Here is a 22,407-nt window from a genome sequence, read left to right on the forward strand (position 1 = left end):
AGTTACTTTACAAATGAAGATTTTTGCATACAAGAGTTTATACAATATGATGTTGATATGTCATAAATGAAACTACCCAACAGTATGTACAAGTACAGCTCAAATGATGAGTTGATTCATTGATTTAGTCAATGTATTTGTATTCATTTAGAATTTTGCACTACTGGTTGGCCATTTATATAAGTGCACGAGCAGCCTAATAATGATAAAATGAGTTAATATATAATAGTATGGACACTTTAAGTACATGTTCCTGATTATACTTTCATATTACATATAAGTCATTTTACTTAAGTAAAGGATCGAGCCCTGTACTGTAACCCTCATGCACCTGCTGCAAACGTTTGCCTATATTTCCTGTATCTGTGTTCCAGACATCCGCTGGCTTCATTCTTCCACCTCTTCTTCCGAGCAAGTGCCATCTTGGTCTACTTACTGAGCGACATCGTCAGCGGTCGTTTCATTGCCTGCATGGTGACCATCATCCTCCTGCTGTCATGTGACTTCTGGACCGTCAAGGTGAGGAGGTCAGGTTATGTTTAACCAGTTATCCTGTGTCATGCTTCAGTTGTGTAGGTAACGCCTGGTCTGTGTTACGTGTAGGGCTGCAACTTGCGATTATTTTCAATATCAGTTAATCAGCAAATAGATTTCTTGATTAATCATTCGGTTTATGTGAAAAGTTCCCCTTTTTGCTTGTTTTGTATTAAATGTACAATCATATGATTAAGAAAAAGCATAAGATTCTCACTTGCATGTTGAAAAATTAGTGAAATGATTAATTGATTACTGAGATTGAAACTCTAGTTTTGATATTCATTTATTGTTTGTTTGAGTTTATTATATATTTTCCGTCTTTGCATGTCCATGTTGCTTGTTAGACTGAATATGTGCATTATGTTGTTCATGATAAAATCTAATCCCATTACCAGGCTTTCATTTACAAATAGATCTGTTTTTTCCTCCCAGAATGTTTCGGGCAGATTGCTGGTGGGCCTTCGGTGGTGGAATCAAGTGGATGAAGATGGAAAGAGTCACTGGGTGTTTGAGTCAAGGAAGGTAAGCAGAAGCCCGTCAGGTACGTCCTAAAATACCTCGCTTGTATTTTGCACGGGGCTCTCTTTTAACTCGAGAAAACAAAGCTTTCTGAACAAAGCAGGTTTCTCACGTGAAAGACACAAGATAGAGTGAAACACCCGTTCTATACTAAACTGCCTCGTCACTTTTCCTTTTTACAATTAAATGTGACCCTGGTTTTCAGGAAAGTAAAAACCAGACATATTCAAAGTAACAGGGCAACTGCATTCCAGAAAATATCTTGCATCTACAATTTCATAGATTAACTACACCATGAAGCCTTTTTTGAAGTGTCATTGTAACATTTGCTTAGCCTCTTTATGGTGTAATGTAGCTGCATGACCTTTTGCACAACTGAAGATAGTGTAACAGCTGCATTGTCATCTGTTAGAAATATCATACAGCACAATGGGGACATCGGATGTGAATTTCCAAATAGTTTTTTTTTTCTTTCTTTCATTTTTGTTGAATAGCATGAAAGAAAATCTTGTTTACTTTTCCTAACAGACGCACAGTCTGAACACGACATCCAGTGCAGAGTCACGGATCTTCTGGCTCGGACTCGTCGTGTGCCCCGTCTTCTGGGTTATTTTTGTCTTCAGTACCATCTTCACTTTCAAGATTAAATGGCTGGTCAGTGCAGTTTTCTTGGAAGTGCATGTCAGTTGCTTTTTTATGAATCATTAGCTTCTAATTGTTTGCTGATTCCTGTTTTTGATTTTTATTAAATACTGCAGGCTGTAGTCATCATGGGCTTGGTTTTACAATCGGCCAATCTGTATGGCTATGTCAGATGCAAGGTGGGTGGGGAGTCCAACCTCAAAAACATGGCGAAGAACTACCTCGGTGTCCAGATATTTAAACAGGTGTGTGAAAATAAATCATACCTCCCTCCTTCCTTAGTTTTCTGTCTTAATTACATGATGCATTAACTTTTCTTTTTTTTTTTTTTCACTAAAGGCAATGAAGAAAGCAGAGGAGCCTTGAAGTTAACGCTGGATGGACACATTATGTTTATTTGCTTCCTGTTGCTCTTTTCTGAGCGTATATGGGTTTTGTAATGTAAAGGTTTGGGTAAAACTTTTGTATGTCCTGTTTCCTCAAAATTCACTGACTTAAGTATTCTAACCTTTCTGATAACTTGAATAAAATACGATGTAGTTGCTTTTGGGAATACATTTTATACAGTTGTTTTGGCAATGCAGGTAATTGTATTATATTTTCACTGATGTGAGGTGGTCAAAACCTTGCTGGTAAACTTAAAGTTCACCACAAGACTGTCACAGTTGCCAATAGGCCAATGACAATGTATCTTACCCAGGAGTTAAAGAAGGTAATGTTAAAATGCCTGATTCCTGATGGGATTTGAATTAAGACAGTGCCCTAAATTTAGGCCAGTTTTGTTGTAAAAATGAAAGCACTAAATGTGTTTTAGATGCAGCTTGAGTTTGAGCCACTTCTGTGACATTTAACAATGCGGTCTGCATATGAATGTACTGTATACTGATGTGAAAAGGGCATTTGGAGATAATTTGGGGAATATATTTATGTGTTACCTTATTGTGCCTACTGTTTAAACCTGGATTGTGGACATTAAAGTTATACTACTGCTTTATGTATGTTGTTTAAATCAAAATCAGAATGTTATAAATGACATTGTAGGACGTGGTAGGGTTAAGTGCAAGTTTATAAAGTTGAAAATGTTTTTATAGAAGTGCTACTTGGGTGTGGTTTTGTACAAAAACTGTTCCTTTACTCAGGACTTATCTGGGAAATTGTGTTTTGCAAAAAAAATCATGTTATCTAAAGATAATGTACTGTGCTGTAAATAGGAACAGTGTAACAAAGGAGTGTTATCTGGGGGTTTCATAGGATATTGTACGTGTCAAAGTTTCACTATGAATTCCCTGCAGATTACCTCAGACACACCTATCAAGCGAGTGTAAAGGAGTTCAGCCTGTCTGTCTGCAGTGAATGAGTCAACCACCAGGTGGCAACAAAGGAACGTCAGAGTTAAGCAGATTATGTGTCCCATATATTATTTCCTCTGTCCTTTACTTGCATTTAATATATGTGCGGACATTAACCACCTTATTCCATGGATTAGAATCCCCTAAGAATAATTTATTGGAATACGGCCGTACAAGTCCGGAAGAGATTGTGCAACATTGGAAAATCCTTAAGAATAAAATCTATTTTAGTCGTGTGCAGATGTTCTATTTTTAAACAACCATCTCATTAAACATCATGTGGTGATATTCCTTTATTTGTTTGTTTTTCAGAAATATGTTAACTCACATTTGTAGCTGACATCGAGAGACAAACTATGAGTACAAAGATACCACAATACTTGACATATTATAATGAATAAGGTTATACACATGCAACTGCAACAAATGTAATAAATGTAAATAGTATCAACCTTTAAATCTTTGCATTTGAATGTTGAATTTGAATGAATGAGACCTTATGTATGTAATTTTATGAAGAATAGCTCAGTTGAGTTTTTTATTAGATAGTGGCATGCATTAATATGCAATGAGCCTGTTTTATTAGTACCAGAAAGTAAAATGGTTAATTTTGCATTCATAATTTACCATTACATAAGTCATTGCAAAAAAGTACATAGTGCCAAAAATGAAATAGAGCCAGAAAAATATCTTGTCCAGTCTGCTGGCAAACTGCTGATCTTGCTCACTTTTCAGCAGCTTTGCGTCAAAGTCTTCCAGGAAGTTGACCACCTTTCTGAGCATCTGACTGTGCTCCTCTGAGGCACTCAGCTGAACGACACTAATGTCAGCTTTGGCTTCTGTAGGGATTGAATAAGCAATCAGAGCAGGTCATACAGTGTGTTTTGTCAAAAAAAATCAAAGTACCCTACTTAATATCAAAAGTATTGCAGTTCTTCCTCACCCTCATCCTCATTCTCTGCCTCTTTCTTTGGGACTGGGCCTTGGACGCAGCAGGAGAAAATGTTGCTGCCTTCTTTGGCCAACCGTGTCAGCACCAGGGACACCAACATGCTTAACACCAGCAAGACCAGACAAACACAGAAGTGGGTTCCTGCAGCACAGACAAACGGTTAGTGGCTCAAACTGTGATGCTGTTCCTATATTTGGTTTGTGCATGAGTTTCTGCATGAGAGCTGACATACGGATGATGGGGCTGCACTGGCCGTCTCCAGGGAGCTCATTGTTCAGGATGACTAGGAACATGGTGAAGCTGAGCACCAGAGTGACCTTGAAAGAGTTGCGTTCACCGCCTCCCAGCGGCAGAGCGAAGCTGACCACGTCAGCCAGGACGATCAGAATGCTGGGCAACAGTAATGTTATGAAGGGGTTGAGATATTTGATGCTCAATGCCACCTGAGGAGTAAGACAGACATAATCTCATAGTTCAATATAGAACGTGGTTTTTTTAGAACTCCTGGTAAATACTAGTATGTGGGCAGAAGAAATGGCAAATGTTGGATGGTTTGGTATGGTGGTAAGAATAGTGAAGTGTTGTTTATTTGGGCAATTTTCAGAGGAAATACGAATCTAGAATAATTAGATTTATTTTCATTATTGATTGCTCTCAATTAATCAAATAGTGTATTTTATATTTCTCAACTAATCATTCTAACCTCCGCCCTGTGTCACAATCACACAAGTCAGTTGCTGTTCTTCAAAGCTAAATACTGTAACGTAAATCATTACCTAATGACCATTCCACACGTTTATAAACGTACCATGATGTAATGGTGGTCATCTCCTTGAGTCAGTAAGTTCACATCATCAGTTTGCCAATCTCCATGGGTTGTATCAACTGGATACACAACAGCCAATGCCAGCACTGTGCCACATCCTGAAAGAAATTAAGCCTTCTTTAAAAAAACACTCCTCCAATATAGCATTGCAGTCCTGTAACAAGTAAAAAAAAAAAAGTTTCAAAATCAATGCAGGAGAATCAGAGATATTGTCTTGTTTATTTCAGGCATACATCTTCTAAAACCTGGTGCCTGCACCTCAAGTTTTTTTCATTTTCAAACTTGTGGTCTTCAGCACCCAACTTTGCCGCAAGTGACATCACCCGAGGTAACTGTCAACCAGTCTATTTTGTCATCACACTGAGGCTCCACCTCTCAATTATCCAATGATTTCACTGGGTTCTGTGCGCTGGCTATCCTATCTTTCAATGACCACCTGAAACCACCTTACCTATTTTGTCTCTTTCTTTTGTCATTGCAGTGTGCATCACAACACTGACCCACCACCACCAGTGTTACGGCCCTGTCTACCCTGTCAACGCCAAAGTCTTTCCCAATAAAGCTCCTGCATTCATGTTAACTTGTGTCTTACACTCCCCAAGAGGTGTAAACAGACTTTGTAAAATCAGTTTTTAGTTCCATGTTTAATATAACCTGACTGAGTTTTAATATGGGGCCTTGGAGATTGATCACTTCTGTAGCCAGCCTCAAGTGGCTGTTCGCGGAACTGCATTTTTTTGTTTGCGTTGGCTTCATTTGCCACAGAGGTTGCCGCTTACTCCGCAGCTGCCAGTATTTCCTCTTCCAAAGGATGCTGATTGGTCTAGTACCACTGTACTGCATGCAAGCCTGGCTCAATGGATTCTCTATCATGATTTTATTTAGTCCAGCTTCCTTACAAGGTTAATTTTAATATTGTTTGCTCTGAATTTATGTCAGTTACACACATTTAGACAGCTGAATTGTGGTTATTATGGTTATGGCTATGCTTTTAAACAACTGGAATATCATCCCAAGGATTAAACCCACTTTTAAAAGCATAACTGTAAAACCCCACTCAACCTCCACCATAACCATTCATGACTGAAGAAGATTAATCTTAACTTAACCCACATATGTAAAATGATTAAATTAGATACAATACTGTATAACATTTGTATTAGTGAGTTGCTGAGCTCACCATCTTTGGACCAGGTATGGATGGCGACAGGGCATTCATCAGCAGCGAAGGGATAGTTGAAGAGGTTGATTTCACAGTTCACCTCTGCATTTATGATCACATCGTGCTTAAGTCTGCCATCACTGAACACCAGCAGATCACGGGAGCTGTGCTTCATGGTTGTTATTATTCTACGCAGGTAAGAGACAACAGATGTGTCAGATGAAAGTCAAGATGGATTGAATTTGTGATAATAGCTGTAAACTCTTTTGACTGACCCATTTGTCACATGGAGCTCTGGAGTCCAGACTTTATCTACGGGTAGGATCACATAATCATATTGGTAAACTGATGTGTTCCATGCCAACTCAGGATCTTTCCATTCCTGTGGTTTAAAATTAGAATGAATGCGATTGAAACAAACTCTTTGTTCCTTTTTGTGCATTTATAAATATCTTGAAGCTTACAAGTGATGCTTGCAGACGACTAATCAGGCGGAGATTCTTTGTGTCCTGTTAAAAAAAATATAAAAAATGTGGTTAGGAAAAATATCAACACTACTGGAGTGCTGGTGGAAATGTTATAAGCAATAATCTGTGTCTTTGTGTCTGAAAATATATGTGAGATAAATAAGGTTTAATATGTTTTAAGGCATCCTGTATGCATTTTACAAATGCAAAATACATTCTCAACACATCTTCAGCAGGCTTACAATAACAATCATATAATGAAATATAATAAAAGACCAGTGGTGAAATGTTACTTAGTAAGTGCATTTACTTATGTACAAATTAGGGGTTAGAGCTACTTTACTTTCCATTTTATGCAACTTTATACTTATTATTTATGTTATTAATATTATACTTATTACTTTATACTTACTCCACTACATTTCAAAGGCAAGGATTGTTCTTTTTACTACATTTATCTGAATAATACATCTTCCAACAATGTAAACTGTAAATGACTGCCAAACAGAATACTATATATAATTGTAATTTTAATGATTTAAATGATCATATAAAACAAATTATAAAACAATACTTACAACTGACAGGGTTTGGTACTCAATGAATGGCACCTTAATCTCATGGGTGCAGTTTTCATACTGTGGCTGAGACAAATATTCTTTCTTGATCAACATTTCAGCCAGACAACGACGACTTCTGCATTTGGAGTCAGCATTTCCACATCCTGGAATTAGAGATGAATGTGAACCAAAGCTTTAAATATTTTCAGAAATACCTCTGCCAGTCTACTAGAAACTAGAAAAAATTGTTTTGTGAGATAAAAGGTACACTTACCTACTGTTAAAGTCAGTAAGATTACTGCTTTCCACAGACTGTGTGTAAGAAATATTTCTGACTGCATCTCCACAGGAATGACACTATTAGTTTCACATATGAGTAATAATTGCAGATTGACTGAAAGCGGTGTGCCAGTTTCTTACCATCTCTATCTTTTACTCCTTTCTTTAGGTTTCAGCTCGACATGACACTTAAATAGGCCTGTATATGACGATTAACCACATATGTACCACGTACACACACTACAAGACAATATGACTTAACCACAATTGTGTGTGAGAATACCATTGCGTGATTAATTACAGTGGGAGTACATGGTATGCCTCAATCATCTGTGTAAACACTAAGAGCATAAATGCAATTACTGTCACTATCTATATACCTGCCAGCACATTCAGGTAGCTCCAGCTGCTATTTTTCATCATGGCTGGCCAGTGCTACTTTGCATTACAATGGCACTGTATGACAGTGAGCTGAGGCAGTCAATAATGGAGACATGAGTTTACCTCAAAGAGCCAGGTCTCCCAGTGATGGATGCAGGACAAAGACCTGCAGCCCTTTGAGTGCACTGTGGTTTCGGTGCAGTCAAAGGGCAGGCTTGTCTTCTCACAGAATGGCCATTAAAAAAACACTTTGTTTTGACAGCTGGATTATGAATTCAGGCTTTATAGATTTAGCATTTTTCTTTTGACAACATGACTCACAAGCTCATTAGGTTATATAATATTCATTATTATCGTCATTTAACTTTAATTGCGCTGTAATAAGTGTCATATGATAGATTGATGGGGTGTGTCATCATTATAATCTATTTATAAAATAGAGTAGAAGTTGTGCCATGGTCTCAAGAGTAATACAAGTTATAATTTAAGGGATTCAAGTGAAGTGCCTTATGAAAAGGAAAAGGGAGTTTGTAAATATTTTAAATCCTTTATCCCATTACTGCTATTACTATTAGACCATTGAGAAACAGGTGCTTTATCTTGAATATTTTGCATGTTCCATACCTGAATGACCTGATCATTATCAGTCATAGACAAGGTTATTCTGGTCTCAAATATATCAAACAAACAACACCCTTCACTGTTTCAAAAGCCCCCATGGTGCTCAGGCTGCCTCCCTACTTAGGGCTCTCATCCTCCATGTTGCTGTGTTTGACTCAAGCTCCTTCTGGGCCACTTGTGCCCACCTTGTGATCACTAGAAAAAAAAATGTGGATGGTTCTTTTCCTATATACTTCATTTTTTATATTAAAAAAATAATATAGCCCACGATTTACAGCTGTTTTGTTTCCCAATACTGTACTTTAAAGATAGCAGCAGGAACTGGTACGCATTATATATGATAGCTCGTATCTTTAAATCAAGGTTCTCCCACCACATAAAGTGAATGGTGGTGAATGCTACTAAGATGCTCCTACTCTGTCCCCTCCAGCCAATCAGATCACCTTTGGAAATATCAGCTCATTAACACTGCAGTTTGCCCTTAATTTCTCCAAATTATGCCTTATTACACCTTCCTGACCTTCCGCATTCAATGCCAGCTGAATGACAAAGGTCATTTTCTCCCTTACACTGAAGTGGTGAAATGACCTTCCTGCTTTTGTTCCAACCACATAGACTTAATAAATGTTTCCTTACTTCACTGTAGCAATTATTTGTCTGGTCAAGATTCTCTGCTAAATACTTTACATTTTCAGTTTTGACTCATGATGTATACTGTGTGTCATTATATGTAGACCTATTTGGCTCACTGATCCTGTTTTAATTTGGTTTCTTCTAATACTGTACATTTCAAATTGTTTCATGATCCTGTTGTAGTGCCACACAGTGCAGGATACTTAAATCAATAAATACATCAGTCCTGTACTTTCACAGTTTATGGGTATTATTATGTAATACTAAGATGTATTATACTATTAATATGTAAAGGAAGTAATGCTATTTTCTGTCTGTGGTTTCACTTATTCATTATATAGTTGCTGCCTGTAAATGACAGACTGATGAACTATTCTTTCCAGGTTATCTCTCAGAGGAATGTTTCTTATCTTTGTATTCACACATCATCTTAAAAACCCAATACACGATGAATTAGGTAGGTTTCAGAGGGGAGGGAGCTCATGTTCTATTTTTAAAAACACAACAAGGTTGTTTTGGTGCCGTCGACCTCTACCTAAAAGCTTTGGGTGCTCTTATGACTGCAATAAAGGTGGTTTAAAAGTTAGTGTGTCCTGGCGGTTAAACTGTGATCTTTTGTCTTATCAGAACCTGATTGAGGACAACCGAGACAAAGAAAATCCTTGCCAATGACAGCGTCTGCACCTGATGTAGCAAAGGTTAACTTTCTGTCTAATGAATCACGGAAATTTAAAGGAAAATGACTCAAATATACATAGCTGAATAACCAAAATAATCTATAAATCCAAAAACTGCTATAAATCATCAGTATTTCTCAATCTGTGGAAGATTATTTAAATTGCACAATTTCTATTTCGTCATCCACCAGCAACACACAGTAAGGAGGACATCTGATGTTTTTGTCCGGAGGAAGCTCTAAAATATTCCATAGGTCGTAAATTCTTCCAGATTGTCCAATAAGGTTTCAGAGGGAAGTGACTGCTGTGATATCAGAAGAAAATGGGACTTTGTCTCAGAACCAGGCCGGCCCCCAACACTCTGCAACCAACTGAACTCAGAGGTTACCTCCACTGTGGCAACACAGCGTCCAATGCTTGGCAGAACTGATGGGCTTATGTGACACCTGACAAACTCTAATTTCTACTCTGCAAGTAAGTTGAATATTGAAATATGCCATGTCTGCTTTTTATAAGCATTGTGGTATGCTGAAGACTTATTCAAAGTGTTAAACAAGAATTCTGTTATGGATAAACCTTTCAATTTCCTGTTCCAAGGATACAACAAAATTGGCTTTCTACAAAATGTTGAGAATAGTGTGTCAAAGATTAAACTAAACTAATTTCTAAGTAACTAAAAGCTACAAAATAATTACAAATGCTGATGAATAGATACAAACTTTTACAGAATACTGCTTCAAGATATCAGCAGAGAAGGAAAATGAGGATTATAAATTAACTAATTGATAAACAAATGTGGTTATTATATACGTTTTGCCAGAAACTGAAGAAACATAAAGAAATATGTTACGCCAGTGCTCTTCATTTTCCCATATTTTGGTTTGTATTTTTTCCGTGTTTTTGCTGTGAATTGACATTAAATATGGGGAAACATACAGGTTTTAGCACATGAACTGCATTGTTTGGAATTTAAAAAAAAAATGATCATGGGCAAACAAGTATAAAGCCTCAGATAACAAAATATAACACAAAATAATTCCTCAAACATGGAAACAGATAATTCTGTAGAAATCATTATTTAATTAAAAAATACTCCAGCTTATTGATCCATTGTACTCACAGAGAGTATCTTACAGAAGTTAAATATGCATAAAACAAGTAGATAAAGTAAGTAGAGTTACATGTGTGCAAAAGGTAAAGAATTAGAGATAAACAAACCTACAAAGGATATAACCACCATATCTTAACAAATAGGTGAGTCCTGGAGGGTGGGCGCGTCAAACCCCTGAGACCCCTGATTGTCCTGTAATCTGTTCTTGTCCTTGTCCATGGACTCAGTGATTGCTGTGTAGAAATCAGGCTGCAACTGTCTGAAACCTGTGGCACTGCAGTTTATGAGTCAAGTATTCACCTACTTATGAATGCATGTTAACTTGGTAATGTGCTGTTTTTCTATGCGTTGTCTTCTACACATTTATCAAATTCTGTTACCACTTGCTGCAACATGCAACATTTATTTGAGCCTTTACTGAAACACTTAAAGTTGGTTTGTGTTGTTGTTGTTTTTTAGTAGTTTTGCTCCTAAAGGTCTCATGCATGACGGTGCATATTTCCACAATCTTTGACTTTTTATAGTATTTTTGTACTCACTTAGTGTTTACCCGCCAACAGGAGCCCATTAAAACTACAGTGAAATCTTATTTGAACTGACATTTATCTGACTGACAGGAACACTGTGTTTTTTATGGACTGCACTTGGCACTACTGCGCAAACACTATAACCAATAAAGCTTACAGGTATCAACAATAGTTTAGCAACACAATTACATTACAGCGAGAGTAAACTCTTGAGTAGCCATTTATCATAACTGAGATAAACCAGCTATGTGTTTTCAGGCTCAATTAAGCAATAAAAACTCTTGATAAAAGTCTAACAGACTTCTTGCAAGGAAGGACATAGCTATAAAAACATATTGATCACTTAGTGAGGTTACTCAGCACTGTGTACTCATAACATAAGCTTGATAGCGTGCCTTTCATCAGTGACAACTCAAGCAGCTGTCAGATGTGAAGTGTAAGGAAGTGATAAAAAAAATGTTCTGACTTTAGTGTATTTTATCTGTTAGTGACAGGGAGGTGGTGTGGTTAAAGATTGACATTTCAGGTAACATTTGGAGGTGGTTGGAGGATAATAATTTACCTTCATGAGGACAAAAGGGATTAATAACTGCACCACGCTGAGGTTGAGGTTTTGCCTAATTACCCGATACATACTTTCTTTCTGGAGTAAAGACACAGATGATATAAACACTTTCATGACGCTTGTTTTTTTTCTTTTGGCTATACATTTTTGGCCGCACAGCTCTTGAGCAAAATACTGATACTGATACAAAGTACCATACATTTGTTGGATTTCTCTAAACTGTAAGTTTTATTGTCAAAAGTCGGCTGAATGTTCCCTGTTTGACATTGTTCTGGGTCACATCTGGGAGGCAACAGACTCAGAACTAAAGAGATAAACCAAACTGATTAAAAAATAGGTTCTTCCCTGTGGGAAATAGATTTCCCTGACTCAAAGCCTTAATCTTGTCAGATGGTCATGGCCAAATCTATATATATCACCATGGGCTAAGATCAATACCTGAACAAGGTCAAGATTTAAGGACTTGTGTTGGAGCTTTCTGTGTATGAAGGACAGAAATATAAAGTGTGTCAGGCTCACGTCAATAAAGCTTGCATGAGTAAACAACTTTATATTTGCAATATGGGTAAAGCATCTTTTTCTTTTACATATTATGTCAAAATCTACAAATACTTAAAGAGCTTCAATTATTTGTGACTAAGGCTTGATGACACCAAAATCTTTTGTTTAAACCGGAAAAGGAACATGAGCATTAAAGGACAGAAAGGCTCTTTTAAGATTAATATCCAGTGACTAAAATGATGAGTGATGATAAGTATTAAGTATTAAGTATTAAGATGATTAATGGTAATATATAAAATGTAGTCAAAGTTGAGTAAAATGTATATGCATTTAACAACACAACAAATGCTGTGGATATAGTTTTCTTAAATCTGGAGACACATTTAAGAAAAAGCAGCAACATGTGATTTTTTAGATATATATCTCAAGAATGCAGTGAGGAGAGAGACCAGCTCAGGTACCCATCAAACCTGTCCTGCATAAGGACTAAAAGGAGGCTTTAGATGGTTTAACAGGAAACAAAATATAAGCAGCATAACAAGCCAAACTCTTTAAAATAGAGAAAACCAAACGGTTTAGCTCAAAATCTAGGCAAAACAGCAGCTACTGATAAAAGTAAAAGACAAATAGGAGTTGTTAGAGAATGTTCTGGTTCGTGAGATATACATCAATTGCCACCCATTTTGCTTGAACAGATTACAAAGATTAGCTGGCTGGTATTCTAGGCAGGGCCAGCAATTCACTTCTGGATATAGATGGGGAAAACATATGTGTAAGAACTGAAGCACTAATGTTCATTGTACAAAAGTTAAACAATGAACAATTCCATGTTCAGCACTGACAAATGCAGGGTGCCCTAACAAATCAAAACAACATTAAAATGCTCGGATAGATACATAGAACAAACAATAAAAATGCAAGATCCAACAACTCTGAACCATTCACCTAACACAAGCAAGAGTACAACTTGTAATTTCTATAAATACAATAAACTTAATTTGCTCCTGGGTTTGTTCTGAGCCCTCTTACTGTATTAAATTTACAGATTAAAACATTTAAAGGAATGTTTGACTATATTGTATTGACCTTGCATGTTGTAATGTTTGGTTTGTGTTGTGTTGAATAATGGAATTTAAATTTGTCTCTATAGTTTCTATAACCGTTAAAATGTTACCTAGAGTAATCACAACTGTAATTTATGCAGTAGCTCAAATACTTCCACACTGAATGTCAAACTATTTATAAGGTCTTATTCAGTGTTGGAGTATTTTTTAACAGAACAAGCTGAATGACAGAAATCCTCTTCATGATTACATGTGGCTATATTGTAGAGATTAATGTATTTATTGAGAACGTTTAGCACAACTGATTTGGACAGTGTCCAGTCTGTAATGGAAATTCTGGTAAATAATCAACCGGTAAGAAACTCGTTCTCTTCTCATTTTTCACACCAAGAGCCGGGCACTACTCAAGTCATTCGCTTCAGACAGCCCGAGGCTCAGATTGACCGAGGCTGCTTGCTCAAACATGAAGGGTTCAGCTTAACAAACAAGTCTGAAAGCCTTTTACATTTTAGCCACATGTAATGAGTAAAATGCTGTCCCTCCTTCCCATGAGTACACTGTCAAGTTATTCAACTTTAACTTGACAGCATCCTAACATGCATATTCTATCTAATCTCTGTCTTTCTACAGGATCCTGAAAGGCAGCCTTGGTCATAATGAGCACAGAAAGGGGCGAGCAGGACATAATTGATACCCACTACACTACAATCCACACACTGGGCAGGCAAAATGAGGGCAGGCGGCTACGCTACATGAACAAAGATGGCAGGTTCCCTGTGGTTTTCCAGAAAACCCCTGGAAACTGGAGCCCATACCTGATAGACATATTCACCACTCTTGTGGAAACCCGCTGGAGGGTGATGTTCCTTATTTTTTCCCTCTCTTACATTCTCTCTTGGCTCTTTTTCGGCCTGTGTTATTGGCTCATTGCATATGTACACGGAGACGTTGACAATGTAGATAATGAACCCTGTGTGGCCAATGTGCGTGGCTTTACAGGAGCCTTTATGTTCTCAATGGAGACCCAGGCAACTATTGGCTATGGCTTTAGGGGGATGACTGAGAACTGCATCGTGGCCATTATTGTAGTGACGATTCAAGATGTATGCAGCTGCCTCCTTGACACCATTATTATTGGTATTGTTCTTTGTAAAATGGCATCTGCTCGTAAAAGAGCTCAGACGGTGGGTTTCAGCAGCTGTGCAGTGGTCAACCAGCGAGACGGGGCTCTGTGTCTGTCATGGCGACTTGGGGACTTCAGAGGTAATCACATGCTGGAGGGTGTTGCCAGGGCCGTGTTAGTCCGTTATGTGAAACAGCCACTGGGGTCTATTGTGATGTCATACCAGGACCTGGAAATCCAGAATCGAGACATTGTCCTCGCCACACCAGCCACCATTATTCACAAGCTGGAGCCTGGCAGTCCCCTCTACAGCCTGGGCCCTGATGACCTGCTGGAGGACAACTTTGAGCTGGTGGTGTCTTTCACCTACACAGGTGACTCTACAGGTATGCTCCACCAGACACGAACCTGCTACACCTCAGCAGATATCCGTTGGGGTCAACGCTTCCAGGACATGCTGAAAGTGGGCAAGAGGCGCTACAAGGTGGACTATGCTCTGTTCAACGTGACCATGTGGGTGCCGGTGCCACTGCTTAGTGCAGAGGAGTGTGACAGGGGGAGATGTCCTGTAGAGGGTCCACAGTCCCAAAATCCACTTTTTCCATCAGTCAAGAGAAACGGACACACTCGCCAGGTGAATCCTAATGTCACTGGAGAGGTGATGCAGCAAACCTGTTTGTAGCTTAAACAACCAGAAAAATATACATTATAATACAAGGTGGATTTATCCAATAATACCAGTTAGGGGGGATGTGATAGGATGGGATATATAATAATAATAAGGTGTGCTCTTGTAAATATATTTATATGTGACTTTATATCCAGTGTTGATGTTTTTTTTATGCTTCAGATGAATAAAATCAATTACCACAAATGTTCTGACCTTGTAAAACTCTGAAACATGAATTACAGTAACAACACCAATCACATGATGCCAGCACTTCAGTGAGTCCTCTTTGCAGCTCTACACCGCCACCTTGTGTTCACTGAGTACACTCACCATCACTCCAGCACTGGTGATTATTTTGGAGAGTCCTAGATTTCACAGTCAAAGTAGGTCTACTCCTCACTGCCCAGTAGGCTGTATTTGCTTGATTCTTAAAGAGAACAGGAAAACGCTAGACATATGAACACCAATTATAATTAATTAACTATGGTAGTTTCCAGCGACTCTGGAGATGTTTTTCACCCCTGTTTCAAGTTTAAGCGTCAGGTTTTCAGCGTCCCTTTGAGAAAACGGTTCTTTAACTCCACTCACAGATAATGTAAACCCTCTGTGCGGGCTCAGACCCTCAAACAGGCGCTGCAGCTTCCTATTGGCCGCCGATGCGACAGGGGCGGGGTTAGGCACACGTGTTTTTAAAGTCTGTCTTTGCAACGACAAACATCTTCTTCAGTATTGCTGGAGAGGGTTATGGCAGAATTTGCAGTGCCAGGTGGGAAACTAAGTGAACACAACAAAAGAGCAGCAAGAATCAAAAAGGACGCAGTGTGCATATCTGGCGCATATGGGACTTTTTACACCAAAGGCACGGCAGATTTGCGCTGCAAGGACCAACAGGTAGGTGTAATAAGCGGGACAGATTTATCTCTAATTCTGATAGTGATGTGGAGGGAAGAAATATACCTGCACTCTGCAAAAATCTGATGTTTAATCTCACAGCAAAATGCTAAAACTCATGTCCTGTAATAAGAAATGAATTTCAACATCTCAAATCTTAGTATTCCGTTTTATTATTATTATTATTATTATTATTATTATTGTAATACATTGCCTTTTTCATGCATCTGTCATTGGAGATTGCAGGCTATGGATAATCTGCCCTGTCCTTGATCTTATCTAAACTCTAGCTCATGATGTCTGTGCATGGTTGAATTTTGTAACACTATACTGTAGAGTAAAAATGATTAAATATGAATAAACAAATAAATAAAAACAATATGTGACATTACTGTTTTGAGTGTTGTGAAAGCATATAACAAAATATAGCATTTGCTGAATGACCGGCCATAGTTATTGATTTGTGTAATGATAAATAGAGCAGCTTTATGTAACCAGTTTCCATCTGCCTCAGCTGTTGGCTCTAATTGAAACCACATGCAAAACAAACAATCACAGGTTGTGCAGCCTCTGGAAGCCTTGGTCTGTCACCATGTACCAACCTGCAGTAATAAGTGATGTGATATAGTGAGCAGGTGAAAGCTCAGTGAGAAGGAACCCAAAAAAATGTCACAGAGGAGAGAGAGGGACCACAGTTTGTGCTTAATGTCAGTGCATCAGCACCACACAAGTTAGAGATCTGATCCGCGCTGTGGGTCACCTATGTTAAAAAATGTACTACACTTCCCCAGTCATGTAGTCTAAACTATGTGCAGCCAAAATACTAAAAAATAAAAGAGATGACTGAATGACTAGCATGTACATGTGGATATTGTGCATGTAATAAGGACATGGTCTAAGTTTACTGTGGCAAAGTCTGTTTCACAAAAAATTTTAAGAAAAAAAGTTTATCTCACATAAAAATGTAGCTCTTAATGGATGGGTGCAACATCATCATATATAAATTCCTAAAATCCAATAAGAAAGAATTCTGGCACGCTCTGACCTGTGAATGAATGGAGCCCTATATTCCCAGTAGTGTGCGTGACAGGTTTCTATTTCTAGTCCAGCCAGCAGTGACATCATTTGTTGAGAAAAACAAAGACGATGCAGGGTGATTTAGGACCACTTCCTGCACATCTCATCCCACATGACTATTGATCACTTTCAGAACAGTTTTATATACACTAAATTAGGTGATGGAATAAAAATGAGCTGTGTCAACAGAAATCAACCAAAGTTTATTCAGAAAATGTACTGAAAATGGCCGCTAACTTTATTCTACACTTTGTCGCATACAGTTGTGATCCACAGATAAGACACAGTCAAAAGTGGAGTTGGGGAGTTATTTTGGCACTAGCAGAGTATGTCTGGCTGACCATGGCCTTTTGTAGCCTGTGGTGTTGCATTTTAATGGACCTTTCAGGCCACACACACCAAGTCAATAGCTTTTCTAATTTAGCTGTCCTTGTTGCTCTATTACATATGACGCAAGGTTACTGTTGCTTTCAGAGAAAGGGACACATCCTCTCTGAAAAGCTGCAATGCTCATTAGATATTGTTACATGATGTAGTGGTGCAAACTATAGTTGTGAATTCGTTTTGGCTATGCATATGTACATGTTATTAAAACGGTGTACTCAATAACTGAGATTTAATAACATTAAATGCAATAATTTATATTATTAAATGCATGCAACATGATTTAACTTATGCATTGTTTTCTCACATATGTCTGTGTATGTCTAGTTTAGAGACACATCTGCACAGAGCTGCTACTTGTATCCTTGCTCTAGCAGCTCACTGGATTTACATGAACTTGATCTGTAATTTGACTCAGCTCCTCATGGACTGACCTGCCTAATTAATACTTACATTAAGCAGGGTAAACATCCTTTCCCACTTTGTCAGCTATCTAAGTGCTTGAATAATATTTTTAATGTACCACTGATAATGCATGCACAATGCATTCCCTGTGCTTTCTAACTGCACTGCATACACTACACTGTTTGTATATTGTCTGTGCATGCAAGAATAGTGCTGCAAACTTGGAGTGTACACTGCATTATTTAGACAGCAGGTAACCACACACCCACAAACACTGATCTTTGCTCTGGTTCCTGCCAATTACTTTAAAACTGTTACTCTCTCTGTAATTTCCACAGCCCACTTCATTGATGAGGTCCAAAGCAGCCGTCAGAGAGGAGTGACCTGCCCTCACCAACGGTGCACAGCACGCCTGCAGAAGCATAGGCCCGATCGCCGCTGTTCCCTGCAGGATCTATTCCTGTTGTCACCATTTTCTGCTTGAGTTTGTCCCCAGGATCATTTAAAACTGTTTCTCCAACGCTTCTACCAAAAACTTAGACTGTTTTCCAAAGCAGAATCGGCCCAGCCCTCCCAGGTGGAAGTAATGGGGAGTGTGCGAAGCCACCGTTACAGCATTGTGTCCTCTGAGGAAGACGGCATGAAGCTGGCCACTATTGCCGTCCCGAATGGCTACGGAAATGGCAATGTGAACAAGGTGCACACAGAGCACCAACAGCAGAGCCGCTTTGTCAGTAAGGATGGCCACTGCAATGTGCAGTTTATCAATATGAGTGAGAAAGGCCAGCGGTACCTGGCAGATATCTTCACCACCTGTGTGGACATCCGCTGGCGCTGGATGCTGCTCATATTCTGCCTCTCTTTCCTGCTGTCATGGTTGTTTTTCGGCTTGGTCTTTTGGGTAGTGGCCCTCTGTTACGGGGACTTAGAGAATGAGACTCAGATGTGTGTTTCCAATGTGGACAGCTTCACCGCTGCCTTCTTGTTCTCAGTGGAGACCCAAACCACTATTGGCTATGGTTATCGTTATGTGACAGAGGAGTGCCCCGTTGCTGTCTTCATGGTCGTCTTCCAGAGCATTGTGGGCTGCATCATCGATGCTTTCATCATCGGTGCTGTCATGGCCAAGATGGCCAAGCCCAAAAAGAGGAATGAGACCCTGGTGTTCAGCCATTATGCTACAGTGGCCATGAGGGATGGTAAACATTGCCTAATGTGGCGTGTGGGGAACCTGAGGAAGAGTCACCTGGTGGAGGCCCACGTCAGGGCCCAGCTGCTCAAGTCCCGCACCACCGCCGAGGGTGAGTTCATCCCTCTGGATCAGGTAGACATTGACGTAGGATTCGATAGTGGCATTGACAGAATCTTCCTGGTGTCTCCAATCACCATTGTGCATGAGATTGACGAGGACAGCCCATTCTATGAGATGAGCAAACAGGAGTTAGAGACGTCCGAATTTGAAATCGTGGTGATTCTGGAGGGCATGGTCGAGGCTACAGCCATGACCACTCAGTGTCGGAGCTCCTACGTGGCCAGCGAGATCCTCTGGGGCCACCGCTTCGAGCCTGTGCTCTTTGAGGAAAAGAACTACTACAAAGTGGACTACTCTCGCTTTGACAACACATACGAGGTGCCTAGCACGCCAACCTGCAGTGCCAGGGAATTAGCCGAGAAGAAGTCCAACGCATCCAGCTCGAGGAACTCCTTTTGTTACGAGAACGAGGTGGCTCTCGAAAAAGTCGAGATGGAGGAGGAGTTTGAGGAAGAGGAAAACAGGGAGATGAGGGATGTTGAGGTTGGTGCACTTGAGGACATAAACACGGATGTGGTGTCAGACTCTGAATGCAATCTGGACTCTTTGCCTTTAGAATCAAGGCCTTTGACAGCAGAATCAGAAATATGACCACAGAGTTAAAGAAAGGTTAAAAAGCACAGGATATGTTAAAACTAGCTTGAATTTGGTCCTGATTGCTGTTCCTATAATGCAAGACAGTTTGTAAAAGACTGTGATTTGAGTATAAAGTTCTCTATGCAGAAGCTCACGCACAGGACACCATGGAAATTATTACTTTGTTGTTACTTGTATTCACTTATGGTGAAAGTGATGATAAATTCATGGGTTGCATTGAGCTAGAGGGATAAAATGGCTTAGATGCCTTTACTTAAACACTGTGCAGTCTCTCCTCCTTAAAATATTTTGGTTAAGAAGCATAAGTTTTCTAGAAAAAAGCAGTTTCTCATTTATTAGTGCAAATTCCAAATTTGGACATTTTGCATTTAGCATCTTGAGTCTAATATGTGTTTTTTGTGGCCTGAATTTGATATAAGATTGTGACAAAAAAGATTTGAACCTGAAACTTTGAGATTTGTTTAAATTTATATATTCTTATATAATAGATATAATATGTAATTTTAAGTTTGAGAATCTTGTTTTAAATGCTAAAAACTATTTTAAATCCATTAATCCACCTGCACAGAGGCTACTGTTTGTTAATGAGCTGGTCTCTTAGCAAAGAATATTTACAATCTTCTTCATTGTTGTGGGCTCGGTGTTGCTCTGCGTGAGGCAGGAAAGAGATGTCTTACAGAGATTGCGAGCACTACACTATGCTCCTCAACCTATCATCTTGTCTAAGTATAGCATCTTCTGCAGTGTGCGCCTTGACAAAAGTCTCAGTCTTGGTGGAGGTTTGACTGCGACTGAGCACACACTGCAATAGATGTTACAGGAAAAAGAAGCATTCAGAGGTGATTCACTGTGCAGTATACTGCCACTCCCTTGCAGGTCTTCATGTTCTAATGTGCAATACAGGTCAGTGGTAGAAGGTGACAGGAAGCTCAACCCTGAGCCGAGGTTATGAATGTTGATGATAAGTGCTGCTAAGTTACATATTGTATGTTTAGAGAGAAATCTAGGAGCCAAAATGTATTATTTGTCTTTTAAAGTATCCATTTTGAAGATTGCAGATGCAGCCTATAATGTCATTTCTAGATGTAGACAAGCATGATTCTGTCAGTGTGTTTTCCAAAGCTTTAGTGCACTTTTTCCCCCCATAACATCAGAAACTGTTTTATTACCCAAAGCCAAATGTGTACATATATAAGAGACAACCGTAACTCATCTGTTAGTTGATGTTGATTTTAAACCTGAACTTTTCCTCATCTAACAGCGGTTGGCTGTTGAAACATTGAATTATTTGAGTTGCTTTTGACATAGGCATTATATTAACATCAGTGTTCTTGGCATGGCAGACTTGCAGAATCTGGACAAATCCCTGTTCACCCTCACACGTCACCACCACGGGTCTTGTGAAGTTATTTGTCATTTCTGAATGCGCCCTTGCTTTGTCTTTATAAAGATCAGGTCTGCTGATACATTTCAGTTACAATCAAAAATCCTGAACGGATATAGCACACTTGACTCCAGTCTTACACAAGATTGAGCTTTAATGGGTTTTTTTTAACTACTACTTTAGGTGTAGAAACATTAATGCTTGCATAAATAACATCAGTGGAAGCCTGAACACTGTACTGCTTCTCTGGTAAGGAAATCTATTAAAACATTTGATCGGTTCTCATATTGACACTTCTTCTGTCTTAGGTCTTTATTTTTCTACCAGAGTCTTCCCACCTTCCTGCACAAACCAGAGACTGTACAGATTTTTTTTATTTTTTGTAAATTATAAGGCAAATACTGTATATTGATATTGCAGTTGTTGAAAACTGTTTATGTCCTTTTTTTTGAATAAAAGCTTAAAAAAATCATTATGAAGTTGATGCATTGATTGTAAACAGCAAATCAGTTAGATGGACAAAACTGTGATTGTATGACCTTTTATGTTTGCATTTGTAGTCTACTGTGCAATCATTTTCTCAAAGATTAGCATTTTGACCCAAAATGTGTGACATCTGGAGCTAGTGTGCAGAGGCCTGCTTGACTCTTTTAGCTGTGGATACACATGCTGCTCCTCTAATTTGGAGCTGTGGCCCAAATTCCAGGCTGCTAGCTGTCAGAGCTCACACCATCATTTACTATAATTCACCAAACTGACTCACTCCAGTTCTGTGAAAGCCCACAGAGACCCCGTGCTATATCAGTCGGCTCTGCTGGAAGTCATTTTCAATGACAGCGATGGAAAGAACGCCTCATTCGTCTTTCCTAATCTATTTCAGTAAACTGTGGAAAATAAGTGTATTCTGGACTACAGGGTGTCTTTAGGGATGGTGTTAATGTGTAGAATTAGCAGGAGGATATATCGCACAATTCATATTCCTCAAACCACAGAGTTTAAATGAACAAAAGTATGATCGGCTGTTTATTCATCCACATTTGCACTCTTGCTTTCAGAGATTTTCAGTGGAAATGAGGATTATGTTTAGTGTGATCTGTTTACAAAACCACATGGATGCCCAGATTGCATAACACACCGATACTCCAGAGAGGATCCCAACACCCACCAGCTCCTCTAATTTAGCATAAGCAT

The 22,407-nt window shown here is 38.9% G+C and overlaps 3 protein-coding genes across 3 annotated transcripts in view; all 3 read left to right on the plus strand.

The window, feature by feature from the left end:
* The window catches only part of zgc:112148 (uncharacterized protein LOC550424 homolog), a gene marked incomplete at its 5' end in the record, with an annotated part of 3,136 nt that extends 265 nt beyond the window's left edge, over positions 1-2,871 (plus strand). Inside the window, 5 exon segments of the mRNA XM_035654912.1 lie at positions 375-519; positions 970-1,059; positions 1,585-1,710; positions 1,815-1,943; positions 2,038-2,871. Of these exon segments, the coding sequence (XP_035510805.1) occupies positions 375-519; positions 970-1,059; positions 1,585-1,710; positions 1,815-1,943; positions 2,038-2,064 (517 nt within the window).
* Positions 2,872-9,957: 7,086 nt separating this feature from the next.
* LOC118323669 (inward rectifier potassium channel 16-like) lies at positions 9,958-15,271 on the plus strand. Its single transcript, XM_035655713.1, has 2 exons — positions 9,958-10,079; positions 14,004-15,271. The coding sequence occupies exon 2, from the start codon at positions 14,030-14,032 to the stop codon at positions 15,176-15,178; it is 1,149 nt and encodes a 382-aa protein (XP_035511606.1). The 5' UTR covers positions 9,958-10,079; positions 14,004-14,029; the 3' UTR covers positions 15,179-15,271.
* Positions 15,272-15,360: 89 nt separating this feature from the next.
* On the plus strand, positions 15,361-21,681 carry LOC118323668 (inward rectifier potassium channel 2-like). Its single transcript, XM_035655712.1, has 2 exons — positions 15,361-16,057; positions 18,262-21,681. Exon 2 carries the CDS (start codon positions 18,510-18,512, stop codon positions 19,824-19,826), a length of 1,317 nt encoding a protein of 438 aa, XP_035511605.1. The 5' UTR covers positions 15,361-16,057; positions 18,262-18,509; the 3' UTR covers positions 19,827-21,681.
* Positions 21,682-22,407: the final 726 nt, after the last annotated feature.

The sequence above is a fragment of the Morone saxatilis genome, unplaced genomic scaffold (assembly GCF_004916995.1).
Source record: "Morone saxatilis isolate NCDOM2014 unplaced genomic scaffold, NCSU_SB_2.0 Contig14, whole genome shotgun sequence".
Taxonomy (NCBI): Eukaryota; Metazoa; Chordata; class Actinopteri; family Moronidae; genus Morone; species Morone saxatilis.

What these genes read in the sequence shown, in the direction of transcription:
- LOC118323669 (XM_035655713.1), top strand. Translation starts at nt 14,030, where the DNA reads ATGAGCACAGAAAGGGGCGAGCAGGACATAATTGATACCCACTACACT.
- LOC118323668 (XM_035655712.1), top strand. Translation starts at nt 18,510, where the DNA reads ATGGGGAGTGTGCGAAGCCACCGTTACAGCATTGTGTCCTCTGAGGAA.